General features: G+C 41.6%; 1 protein-coding gene across 1 annotated transcript in view; it reads left to right on the top strand.

Annotated features, from left to right (window-relative positions):
• The window catches only part of LOC111968514 (succinate-CoA ligase GDP-forming subunit beta), a 72483-nt gene extending 59462 nt beyond the window's left edge, over positions 1 to 13021 (top strand). The window contains exons 3-9 of the mRNA XM_023994146.3: positions 710 to 809; positions 1796 to 1886; positions 3583 to 3735; positions 4211 to 4300; positions 6114 to 6210; positions 11395 to 11556; positions 12723 to 13021. Of these exons, the coding sequence (XP_023849914.2) occupies positions 710 to 809; positions 1796 to 1886; positions 3583 to 3735; positions 4211 to 4300; positions 6114 to 6210; positions 11395 to 11556; positions 12723 to 13006 (977 nt within the window). The 3' untranslated portion in view covers positions 13007 to 13021. The remainder of the gene's footprint in view (positions 1 to 709; positions 810 to 1795; positions 1887 to 3582; positions 3736 to 4210; positions 4301 to 6113; positions 6211 to 11394; positions 11557 to 12722) is intronic.
• Positions 13022 to 13244: the final 223 nt, after the last annotated feature.

Raw genomic sequence — 13244 nt, 5'->3', positions numbered from 1 at the left:
CCCTTGTTGCACCATTTGAATAGAGGGAGCCTGTTCAGTGGGTAGCTGAATAGACAGCTCAGTGCTCTACCAGAGGTGCTCTCTCCTGGTGTAGAAAGGAGGACTTGGAGATTACAGAAAGGGCAAGTAGGCTAGGCCTAAATGGTGTTAGCATCGTTAAAATGCCATAAAATTGCAATGGTCAGTCGAAACTCTAAAGAGAGTCAAATGACGCAAATTAACACATTGGTTAGATTAGATACGGTAGATACATGTTTGTGTGTCTAGTTTATGTCTTTGTAATCTGTTTGTATGCATGTACCTTGTATGGGAGTATTTGCCTGTCTATATGAACATGTTCTTTCAACTTTCAATAGGGTACCCTCTCTACCCTGTATTTGGGAAGTTGGCTTTAGCCTGTAATTAGCAGGGCTAGGGGAGAAGATCATACGTGAGCTGAAGTACCCTTTCCCTCATCCCATCACGTACCTCTCCTCCTAGCCCCCTCTTTCCCTATATCCCCCCTTCTCTAGACAGGACAGGAGCTAATGGAGACCCAGGGTGATGGGTGAGAACATTTTACTCAGAGACAGGGGAAGTGTAATGGGCTCTGTGATGATGTACCATACGGAGAGGTCTCATGCTCTTCTCCTCTCTCACCTGGCTGTCTATCTCTCTATCCTGCTGACAGAGCCCATCTCTCTTTTTTTCTAATCCCTCTCTCTTTCAGACGCCAAGGAGATAGTCCTGAAGGCCCAGATTCTGGCTGGGGGACGAGGGAAGGGTGTGTTCAACAGTGGACTTAAAGGTGGAGTGCACTTAACTAAAGAGTGAGTACCCCTGCCATCCGCCACCCACACTTACTGAGGTGTGATTTGAGTAATGGCCCCTTCAGAGAATGGTTCTGTTCTATTTCTCTACTACTGCTTCAGTTCTCCCTCCTAGACGGTGTTGCTTTCCCTCTGTTCCAGCTACCTACACAGGACCCTGCAATAAAAAGCTACATTTGCTACTTTAGGGAAAACTGCTCCCAATTAAACTTTGAAATAGTGAATTTATCATTGGGAAATTGCACTGTGCGCACCTCACTGAATCAGGTTATTGGAATTGTGATATACAGCTCTGATTCAGTGGAGCTCAATCGAATTGTGTTCTTCTAGCACATTGTTATAGGCCTATATTGGCCAGATTTCCCTAACAATAATATAATGTTTGTCCATCTTATATCACATCAACCAACATCTTCATTGGCCAGCTACTAGATTAATGTTTCCTCTGCAAAAAAATTATGTAGCCAAGATAGCAGCGTGATAAGGCCTGACCTGTGATTTACGACATATGGCTACGACATATGTATCATTGTCACCCTTTCAGTATTTGGGATAACCAGAAACTTTTCTAAGTGAACCATCTGAAGTTAAGCCTCCCCAGACAGTGACGTGTGCACAAAGTTCACTCTCCTACCATCTATCAAAGCAAAACACAACCTCAGGCTTCATTTGTATTTTATAAAAACCAGAGCAAGAAGCAGTACAGGAATGAGACTCGCACTTCCTTTAAAGAACAGCCGAAACCAGGATATACTTTTTCAAGAGCAGTGCTTTGTCAGAACACATTACAATCACACTGCAAATGTGCTGAACCATGTCTTTGTTGAAATGAAAACGTGTCTCAGGAGCTGAAAATAATTACTCTGTTATCTGCTATGGTGATAGTCCTCTATTTTTGGAAGATGTTTGTCCTCTAGGTTTTTATCTGTAATCAAAGCACTATTAATTAAGTAGTTGTAATTGAGACACTCCTGTCTCTTCTCTAGCCCCTCTGTGGTGGGTGAGCTGGCCAGTAAGATGCTAGGCTATAGCCTGACCACCAAGCAGACGCCAAAGGAAGGAGTGAAAGTAAAAACGGTAAGTCATAGCTGGGGGTAAAATAACTTTTCTGTTTTTCTCATTTCAGGGTCATTTCAATTCAGTAATGCAGTTCCATGAAATTAATGACTGCACAAGCATCGGGGTAATAATACATTAGTCTATATTGTTTTTTTGTTCCTCTAGTTCTGGGGATAGGTCCCTGGTGGAGACATGCCATTTGAAGCCGGTGTCGTTGGTTGTGTTTGTGCTATTTGGTGTTATGGTTCACTGCGATAAATAATACATGCGAGTCAGGGCCTCTCTGAGACCAAAGTGTTAGTCACGTAAACAACCATTTCCAAGTGTCGCTAACAAGCAGGAATATTATTTTCCTCACTCACACTGCAGCCCACCCAAAAACACACTTCCAGGTAATGAACCCTTCTCGGCCTGTAGCTTGTATTTTTCCCCTCTCTCGCTCTCGCTCTCTCTCTCGCTCTGCCTCTTTAGTGAAATGTAGCCTAGAGCTTCCCATTAACGCATGTTTTCATTCCTGCCAGCCAGGCACACACCTCGCTCTGCTCCTGCCCCTGCTGCAAAGTTTAGGAGAATTATCAAACTACTGTCACATTTGCCATTTTTATAGAAAGAGCTGGCGGGGAAGGCAGTTCACTACCACAACACCAGGGCTGAGGGGAAAGTGAGAAATATAAACACAAAAACTGAATGCATTGTTGTGAGATGTCATTTCATATTGAAACATTAGCTGCATTATCTATCTATAGCATGTCATCTGTTAGATGACTGACAACACCATTTCCAATAGTTTTATTTTGTAAACTAAGCATATAGGAATAGAATATTTATTAATTGCAGAAATGTATCATGATAAATGATCCCAGAGGGACCTATATGCAGCCATGTGTCATGTATCACACACAAAAACCAGTACACACTAGATTAATTTCCCGAAACGTGCAGACATTCACAGACAAGGGAGATATGATGCTACCTGCTGTTAGTGGCTATAGTCACAGGCCCCTCTCAAAGCCCATCTCAGATTTAGATTAGGCCTGGGATCAAAGTAATAAAGTAGCCAGAGAGCTGCAGTGATTGAACAGAACCCAGGCCTCTTAACATAGCCCTCTTTAACAGGCTGTAATTATATTGTCAAGCTCTGTTTCCCTGAATGAAAACCAGGAGTGAGCTGTCAGCCTGCCATTGTAACACGTCCCCTTCACTTCATTATACTGCAGCCATCCTCTCCAGACACAGAGCATTATCTCTATTGGCAGGACAGACCAGGGGTGGGGAGAGGGGCAGGAAGTGATAGAAGGAGGAGGAGAGCATAGTAGATGGAGAGAGGGGCACAGAGAGCCAGTTCGATTGAGAGAAAGACTAGGAGAGGGTGGTAGTAGTGTGTAAAATAGATCAAGACTTTAAGCAGAGAGCGAAAGAGGACTGTGTTATTGCCTGTTTCCATGGGACATGGAGAAGAATCGTCCTTACGGAGTCCAAATAAACTCTTTCAAGTTAGGCCCAGGGAACTGATAACAAACAAACAACTAATCTCTATCTCTCTGTCTTGCCATCAATCTCTCTCTTGTCTCTATCTCCCAGCAGTGTGCTTCATTCCCAGTATAGCCTAGATTTAGAACCCATAGGTTCTCTGGGTTGTAATAATATGATCTGCTATATCTGAGGCCAGTTTGTGATGTGAAGGTAGTAGACTGACTCTCTCCATACTGACCAGGTGATGGTGGCTGAAGCACTGGACATCACCAGAGAGACCTACTTTGCCATCCTGATGGACCGGGCCTGCAACGGCCCCGTCATGGTGGGCAGTCCTCAGGGTGGGATGGACATAGAGGAGGTTGCCGACAAATCCCCAGAACTCATCTTTAAGGTACAGTACTGTGATCTCTGCAGCAGCATATGTTACAAATGACTAAAGATGTTGACAAGGAACCTCTCACCATTCACTGTACTTGTGATCCAATAGCTTAACATCTCTTTGCAAAAACTACAGTACAGACATCCCTGGTATTCCTGTACTTCCGTCACACCATGTGCGCTCTCTGTCTCTCTCTCTGTCTCTGTCTCTGTTTCTGTCTCTGTCTCTGTGTGTGTGTGTGTGATTGGCACAATGAATCCCTTGATGGAGAGATCCCTTCTCTATGTTAGAATCTCATCTCTACAAGTGCCTGATAATTATAAAGCTATCGTTTCAGGCCCGGTTCTCCTTTCCTCACTACTGGCAGGTTTTCACCACTTAATTGCATATCGTGATTTAATATGAACATCCACTTTATCAAATGACCATCCAGTGTTTGAGTCTCCATTCTCTCTGCTTTCTCTTTCTCTGCTCTCGCGTACCACAGGAAGTTATAGATATTTTCGAGGGCGTGCGAGATGACCAGGCGCTCCGCATGGCAGCTAATTTGGGTTTCAAAGGACCTCTGGAAAGACAGGTAATAGGCCCGACAAAGCTCTCTGAGCCGCAGTGCAGAGAAGCAGAGTCGCGTACACACACCAAAGATCCACAATACTGAACTCAGAGCTGATAAAATGGTCCATAGAACTCCATAACGTCCTTGTACAACAGACAAACCTTTATAAGATCAAATTGCATTCGTCACGTACACAGCTAACTTCTTATGGCTGCAATCCCGTTAACATGTGTCTTATACCATTTTAAAGGTAATCTTGTTGTTAATCCCACCAAAGTGTCCGATTTCAAATAGGCTTTTCAGCGAAAGCACCACAAACGATTATGTTAGGTCACCACCAAGCCACAGAATAAGCACAGCTATTTTTCCAGACAAAGATAGCAGTCACAAAAAGCAGAAATAGAGAGAAAATGTATCACTAACCTTTGATGATCTTCATCAGATGACACTCAGAGAACCTCATGTTACACAATACATGTATGTTTTGTTTGACAAAGTTCATATTTATATAAAATAATCAGAGTTTACATTGGCGTGTTACGTTCACTAGTTCCAAAAACATCCAGTGATTTTGCATAGCCACATCTATTCAACATAAATACTCATCATGAATGTAGATGATAATACAAGTTATACACATGGAATTATAGATATACCTCTCCTTAATGCAACCACTGTGTCAGATTTCAAAAAAACTTTACGGAAAAAGCAAACCGTGCAATAATCTGAGACGGCGCTCAGAACTATAGTCAAATTAGCCGCCATGTTGGAGTCAACAGAAACCAGAAATGACATGATAAATATTCCCTTACCTTTGATGATCTTCATCAGAATGCACTCCCAGGAATCCCAGGTCCACAATAAATGCAGTAACATGTCAAACGATGTATTGAATCAATCTTTAGAATGTTGTTAACATAAATCTTGAATAGCGTTCCAACCGGAGAATTACATTGACTTCAGATGAGCGATGGAACGGAGCTCCCTCTCATGTGAACGCGCATGGTCAAAGAATGGTCACCTCATGGCAGTGGTGACAAATACTCTTTTCATTCGGCCCCCCTTCACAGTAGAGTCATCAGACAAAGTTCTACAGACTGTTGACAGCTAGTGGAAGCCGTAGGAAGTGCAAACAAATTCATATCTCGCTGTAATTTCAATGGGATCTTGGTTGAAAATCCACCAGCCTCAGAATTTCCACTTCCTGTTTGGATTTGAGTTCTGTTATACTCACAGACATAATTCAAACAGTTTTAGAAACGTCAGAGTGTTCTCTATCCAATACTAATAATATGCATATATTAGCAACTATGACTGAGGTGCAGGCCGTTTTACTCTGGGCACCTCTGTGCACCTTTCATCCAAGCTACTCAATACTGCCCCTGCAGCCATAAGAAGTTAACAAGAAATTTGTGGAGTGGTTGAAAAACGAGTTTTAAAGACTCCAACCTAAGTGTATGTAAACTTCTGACTTCAACTATATATATATATATATATATATATATTGTATAGTATGAGCTAAAGGCTTATTGCGTCATGTTAGTTCGAGAATATTGGGTTGTCAGAACCCCTGAAAAAGTTGGTAATAAAAAATTCAACACCTGCACACACATGAGCGAACACACTCACACACTAGGCTGAGAAGCAGGCCCACCAAGGGCACTCCGTACCACGCACACACTCAATAAAACATGACAAAATCACCTTTTTACATGTGTTTAAAAGGTGATTTGCCATGTTTTATTTAGCGTGTGCGTGGTGCTGAGTGGCCTTGGCGGGTCTGCTGTTCAGAGGCATATTGTTGGGTAATTACTGTCCTCTGTGGAACTCACAGGCTGCAGATCAGATTAAGAGGCTCTATGATCTGTTCCTGAAAGTCGACGCCACTCAAGTTGAAGTCAATCCTCTCGGAGAGACTCCCGAAGGAGAAGGTATGACGCTTTTTTTTCTTCCTCTTTCTGGTGTCTACATATCAGAAGTTCTATTTATCTGCGTCTGTCTGTGTTTGTTCTCTCTCCCTCTCTTTTTCTCTTTCATTTGCTCTCTCACCATGGGAGTGTATTATGGGATTTTAGGTATACTGTATATTGTAGCATAACACTATCCTGAATTAAATCCAGAACTAATTGCCTCTTGAGTAAAACTCAGACAGATAAACTGATAGATGACACAAGTTTGCTTCTCCACAACTTTCGATACATTGTTATGAAACAAGTTCTTGTTATAGATCTGGTTCATCAGAGAGTGACAAGAAAATAACATATTGTAGCTTAGTATAATAATTGCTTATGAATATTGATGAGAGGTCTATTAATTTGTTGTGTACAACCAAGCTGTACTAGCAAGGCAGAAGCAGTGTTTCTGTAGACTCACATTGAAAGTAGATCAACTTGTTCTTCATTTTGTACATATTCAACGAGGGAAGGGAATCAAGTACCATGGATGTCTGTTTTTCAGTCGAGTTTAAACAACAAACCACAGTACTGAAGAACATCACTGTAGGCAGAAAGGTACTGCATGTCTTTTCCCACTTTGGTCTATTATTTTGACTTTAATTTCAGTGTAACTGAACGCTCATCACCAGAGGGACGGTAAAACCAAATTACTGTTCATCTCTGAAAATGTACTAGTGTTAATTTCGTGATCAAAAATAGTGACTAAAATATTTGTCAAACACCTATTTTTCAGGGGCAATTGATTATTATTTTTTTTTCACCTTTATTTAACCAGGTAGGCTAGTTGAGAACAAGTTCTCATTTGCAACTGCGACCTGGCCAAGATAAAGCATAGCAGTGTGAACAGACAACACAGAGTTACACATGGAGTAAACAATAAACAAGTCAATAACATGGTAGAAAAAAAGAGAATCTATATACAATGTGTGCAAAAGGCATGAGGTAGGCAATAAATCGAATAATTACAATTTAGCAGATTAACACTGGAGTGATAAATCATCAATGATTCATGTGCAAGAAGAGATACTGGTGTGCAAAAGACAGAAAAGTAAATAAATAAAAGCAGTATGGTGAGACTATAACTTACAAAATAGACACAAAAAATATAACTCAACTAAAGTTGACTAAAACGAGCCAAAATGATCTCTGACAAATAAATTGACTAGTAAGTGGACTGAGCAAGATTTTTGGAAGATTGAGAGCTTTTCAGTGATAAGCACAATTAATATAGCAGCACAGATGCACAGCGCAGTTTCGTTAGTGGGAAGGACAAGTCACACCCGGCAAACACAGCCTACATCAGGTGGTGAGCTGCGAGGGAAAGCAATGAGTGTGGGCAGACAGGTTCCACCCCGGCTCTGCCTCTGATTTAACATATCGCATGGACTCTCTTGCTTCACCTTAGCTAACCAGTCACACTAGCCATCTAGTTAGCTACCCTTTGTCTGGTTAAGAAAACATAATTGTTTTTACAAAATTAAAAACAGTAGCAGAATTGAGTTGAATAGTAAAACAACAGTCTAGCTAGGTTTTCTCTCTCCTTGAGTAGGGCTATAGAAAAGTAGGCTGTCTTTTAAATTTCATCTGTCCGTGAGAATCTGTGAATCCTATTCTGTGAAGTGCGTGATGTAATAACGCAATTTTTTAAAACTTTGGCAAAGGGTAAAGTCTACAAAACTTTGTCCATTCTGTTCAAACAGATTCTACACTGAGCAAAAAAAAACGCAACATTTTCTAAGATTTTACTGAGTTACAGTTCATTTAAGGAAATCAGTCACTTGAAGTAGCATTCATTAGGCCCTTGAGTAGGCTATAGAAAATAGGCTGTCTTTTATTAATTGTAGTCTGTCTGGTTCTGTAATCTAGACTCCCTCTTTTCTTCAGAAGAAAACGTTTTTATTCTAGCCCTTAGGCTACCGTTCAAAAGACATGTCCCATAATACCGCCACTACATTGTTTGTCTTTCTAACGTGTATCGCTGGCCATTCTAAAACTAGGCTACTTTGGGACCGGACTGGTAGTCATTTGTTTAGGCTGCTCCAAATATTTTATAACTAACCCAAGATTAACCACAGCCTGTTATTTCCAATGGTAGCAGAACAAGCAAGGAGGTGCGCAGAGTCAAGCACGAGCTAGCGAGATCCTATTGTCGCGTTCTGCATTGTATTGCATATTTCCGTTAGGGAATGCCTAATCTCGGGTACCCAGAAGTAAAATAATATTGTGAAAATCTGTCATTTCCTGTTTTACTTCTGGGGGAAATACATTAACAATTGTGATTACCTTCATGCAAAGGAAGGAAGAGAAATCTCCTTCCTGGCAAACGGAAACTCTTGGCAAAACCCTTCGCCAATCCTGACTCGTCCAAATAATCAAAGACGAAAACCCAAAACCAGGAATTACTGCTGCTGGTAATCACATAATTTTACATGAGCCTAGACAATTCTTTGCCGTTTCATCTGTCCGTGAGAATCTGTGAATCCTATTCTGTGAAGTGCGTGTATGTAATAACGCAATTTTTTAAAACTTTGGCAAAGGGTAAAGTCTACAAAACTTTGTCCATTCTGTTCATAACAGATTCTACACTGAGCAAAAATAAAAACGCAACATGCAACATTTTCTAAGAATTTACTGAGTTACAGTTCATTTAAGGAAATCAGTCACTTGAAGTACATTCATTAGGCCCTAATCTATGGATTTCACATGCCTGTGAATACAGATATGCATCTGTTGGTCACAGATACCTTAAATAAAAGGTAGGGGCGTGGATCAGAAACCCAGTCAGTATCTGGTGTGACAACCATTTGCCTCATGCAGCACGATACATCTTCTCATAGAGTTGATTGTGGCCTGTAGAATGTTGTCCCACACCACTTCAGTAGCTGTGCAAAGTTTCTGGATATTGGCAGGAACTGGAAAAGGCTGTTGTACATGTCAATCCAGAGCATGCCAAACATGCTTAATGGGTGACATGTCTGGTGAGTATGCAGGCCATGGAAGAACTGGGACATGTTCAGCTTCCAGGTATTGTGTACAGATCCTTGTGACATGGAGCAGTGCATTATCTTGCTGAAACGTGAGGTGATGGTGGCAGATGAATAGCACGACAATGGGCCTCAGGATATCGTCACGGTATCTCTGTGCATTCCAATTCCCGTCAATAAAATACAATTGTGTTTGTTGTCTGTAGCTTATGCTTGCCTATATCATAGCCCCACCACCACCATGGGGTACTCTGTTCACAATTGACATTAGCAAACCGCTTGCACACATGACACCATACACGCTATCTGAGCACACTTCTCCAGCGTGCCAGTGGCCATCGAAGGTAAGCATTTGCCCACTGAAGTCTGTTATGCCGTCGAACTGCAGTCAGGTCAATACCCTGGCGAGGACGACGAACAGTTTGTTCAGAAATTCTTTGGTTGTGAAAACCCACAGTTTCATCAGCTGTCCGGGTGGCTGGTCTCAGACGATCCTGCAGGTGAAGAAGCCTGATGTGGAGGTCCTGGGCTGCCGTGGTTACATGTGGTTTGCGGTTGTGAGGCTGGTTGGACACACTGCCACCATCTTTAAAATGTTGGAGGTGGCTTTTGGTAGAGAAATAACATTTAATTCTGTGGCAACAGCTCTGGTGGATATTCCTGCAGTCAGCATGCCAATTGCATGCTCCCTCAAAACGTGAGACATGGCATTGTGTTGTGAAACAAAAAAAACGGTCCCCAGGATTGTGTAATGACCATGTTATTTAATCAGCTTCTTAATATTCCACACCTGTCAGGTGGACTATCTTGGAAAAGGAGAAATACTTATTAACAGGGATGTAAACAAATGTGTGGACAACATTTGAGAGAAACTTTTTGTGCTTATGGAACATTTCTGGCATATTTTATTTCAGCTCATGACCAACACTTTACATATTGCATTTATATTTGTGTTCAGTGGTGTATCCACAGATAGAACAATGAGCCAGATGTTTCAAAAGGACACAATGTTTTGGAATGTTCAGATAGAAATATGCTATGTAGAACAAATGTGTCTCTCTCTCTCTTGGTCTCTGTCTCTCTGCATTTGTGTGTGTCTGTTTGTTTTGTATATAATGTGCATCTTCTATGTAGGCTGAATTAGGAATGTACATGGGCAGATAATTCTTATATAATATTATTGTTATGCATGTTTGTCATTTTTCTTCTTTTGGGAAGAGAATAGGATGTTATGCAGACAAATATGTTGGTAGGCTATGTATGTTTGTGCACATGGAAGTCAGTGATTGTTTACTATAGGTTAATGAAGCAATACAAATGTCATGTGACTAAAATGGCCCACTGTCTTTTCCATTTTGACAACTAGACTAAATCATTATTCGAATGACTATAATGACTAAGACTAGACAGAAAAGAGTGTCAAATTGAACACTGTTGAACTGAAGTTGGTCACATAAAGCAGCTCCAGGAGACTCCACTTAGCTGCTGTTTAAGTTTTTTCCCCATTTATTTTGGTTCCACCTAGTGTGTGTGTGTGGGGCTGTATGTTTGTGTGGGCTGTGTGTGTGTGTCGCGTCACATTTATTACTCTTGGGAGCTTCAGCCCAGGTAGTATATCAGAGATGAGCCATTACATAGTGAATTTACCGTTGGTTCCATGGGGATCCCGTGTACCACTACTGTCATTTGTCCTCCAGGCTGTTATAGAGTATTGATAGATGAAGGCTCCAATCACCCTTGTGTAAATGGTTATGGTATATAGTGGGCCTCACAAAGTACAAATCCACAAGGAGCACACCTCAGGATTTCAGCCCTGCAATGCTAAGAAACCTGAAGTAGCTCCACTGATAATCAACCCTTAATGAAAATCTGAAGTAAATACTTTGTTTGCAGTTAACATTTAGCTTACAGTTTCTTTGAACTGCACCTTGTGAAGTGTACAAATAATATATTCTCCCTTAGAGGCACTGTCAAATACATAAACATGAGCTTCACCATTACAAATACTGAAGTAATTAAGTCTAATAGGATGAGGTCACTTGCCACATAAAAAAAAAAATAAATAAAAAAAAAAAAAAAAAAATCATTTCCATTTCATATCCTCATCTATTTGTCTTTATATTTATGTTTCGCTCTGTCTTCTCTTTCTCTCCTCTTTCTCGCTCCCTTCTTTCAGTGGTGTGCTTTGATGCCAAGATCAATTTTGACGATAACGCAGAGTTCCGTCAGAAAGCCGTCTTTGCCCTGGACGACATGTCAGAGAGCGATCCCACAGAGACGGAGGCAGCCAAATGGGACCTCAAGTACATTGGCTTGGATGGAAACATTGCCTGCTTTGGTGAGTTCTGGTTTATGGCTGTCCACTGTCCACACACATGCATGTTCTATGCATTTAGCCATGGCTAACCCACCAACTGGAATGGCTGACTGGGCTCCTCTCCAGTCCAAATTAACAAGCAGCTTTCTAACGACTCCAGAAGGAGGACGCTGTAACCAATTCTTTCTAATTAGCCATAATAATAAAAAGTCTCCAGTGAGCTGGATTGTTAGCATTCTCATTATAGGTCTCCCCTGTCATAAATCAAAGCTTTATAGTGTAATTCTGGGCTGCTAGGGAGTATCTCCTGGTTGCCCTGCAGCCTCATAAACGCTGTGGCAGTAAGATCACGGTTAGTGCCTCTTTCCCGTGCCCAGCCTTTCCTACAGGACAACAGCTCAGAGCTGATGGGCTCCTTAAAAGCTCTGTAACCCACCAAAGTGACAGCTGTTAAAACCAGTTTCCTTTTATTGAGACTTCTGTAGGGGGCGCTTGCCAGGATGCAGGCTTAGCGCTGATAACCCAAATGAGATAAGACATTTATAGAGAGGCATGTTGGCTTCAGCAGGAAGCGGCTGAATCACTTGGCTCCCTGGCAACACAGCACCAAGCAACCCAGCGGGATAGGGATGCTCTCATTAGGCTGCCTGATAATACGGGCTAACGCTAGTGCGACAGAACTTCTTTTAATCAACACTTGCTTTCTGAAGTCAAGAGTGTTGCCGTAATCACGTTTCCCTCCGCTTCTCAACTTCTTCAAGTGTTAAATATCCTCATTAGATGAGTTTTAACAGTTGACCTCTTAAAGCTTTAAATTCTCTAAAGATTATTTGTTATTCCCTCTTCATTAGATCATTTACTCATTGATTTCACTGTGCGCTCTTATGTTTTTGTTTTAATGATTGTATTAGGTAATGTTTATTGTAATTAAATCCCAACTACTTTTCAATGTCACAGTTTTCTCTCAAGGGTTTATGTTTGAATTCTCAACTTCATTTTGACTAATGTGGGAAATCTAACTTCATTGGAGTATGAGATTCCGGTATCATCGATTATCATCTAACTTTGCGATGAGCACAGCAACTATTTTGAAGGGATGCTCTGGACTTTAAAGGCCCTTCTCTGTTTTCTGAGACCAGTAACACCTTTCTTTGTGGTTTAATTTCACCTTTGACCTGCCATTACAGTGAATGGGGCTGGTCTGGCTATGGCCACGTGTGACATCATCGACCTCCATGGAGGGAAACCGGCCAACTTCCTAGACCTGGGAGGAGGAGTGAAGGAGAAACAGGTTTACGAGGCCTTCAAACTGCTCACTGCTGACCCCAAGGTAGGAGCACATTTTATCCTTCAAACTGTTCACTGCCGACCCCAAGGTAGGAAGACATTTATCCTTCAAACTGCTCACTGCCGACCCCAAGGTAGGAGAACATTTTATCCTTCAAACTGCTCACTGCCGACCCCAAGGTAGGAGCACATTTTATCCTTCAAACTGCTCTAAGATAGGACCACACTTCAAGCTTCAAACGACCAAAAGATGTAGGACCACACTTTAAATAACAGTGCTGGGGAGAGGAGTTGTACCGCCTAAAGACAGAGAACAAAGCTTATTCACAATGCTACAGTAGGTAGTTCCATACCAAATTGTCAGTTGCTCTCAGAGAGCCAACACACTGTTCCAAGAACCTGTTGAATTCTCATTTTATGTC

This window comes from Salvelinus sp. IW2-2015, linkage group LG1 (genome assembly GCF_002910315.2).
Source record: "Salvelinus sp. IW2-2015 linkage group LG1, ASM291031v2, whole genome shotgun sequence".
Lineage (NCBI taxonomy): Eukaryota > Metazoa > Chordata > Actinopteri > Salmoniformes > Salmonidae > Salvelinus > Salvelinus sp. IW2-2015.
Note: the sequence above shows the minus strand (reverse complement) of the source record. Positions and strands in the feature narration are given on the sequence as shown.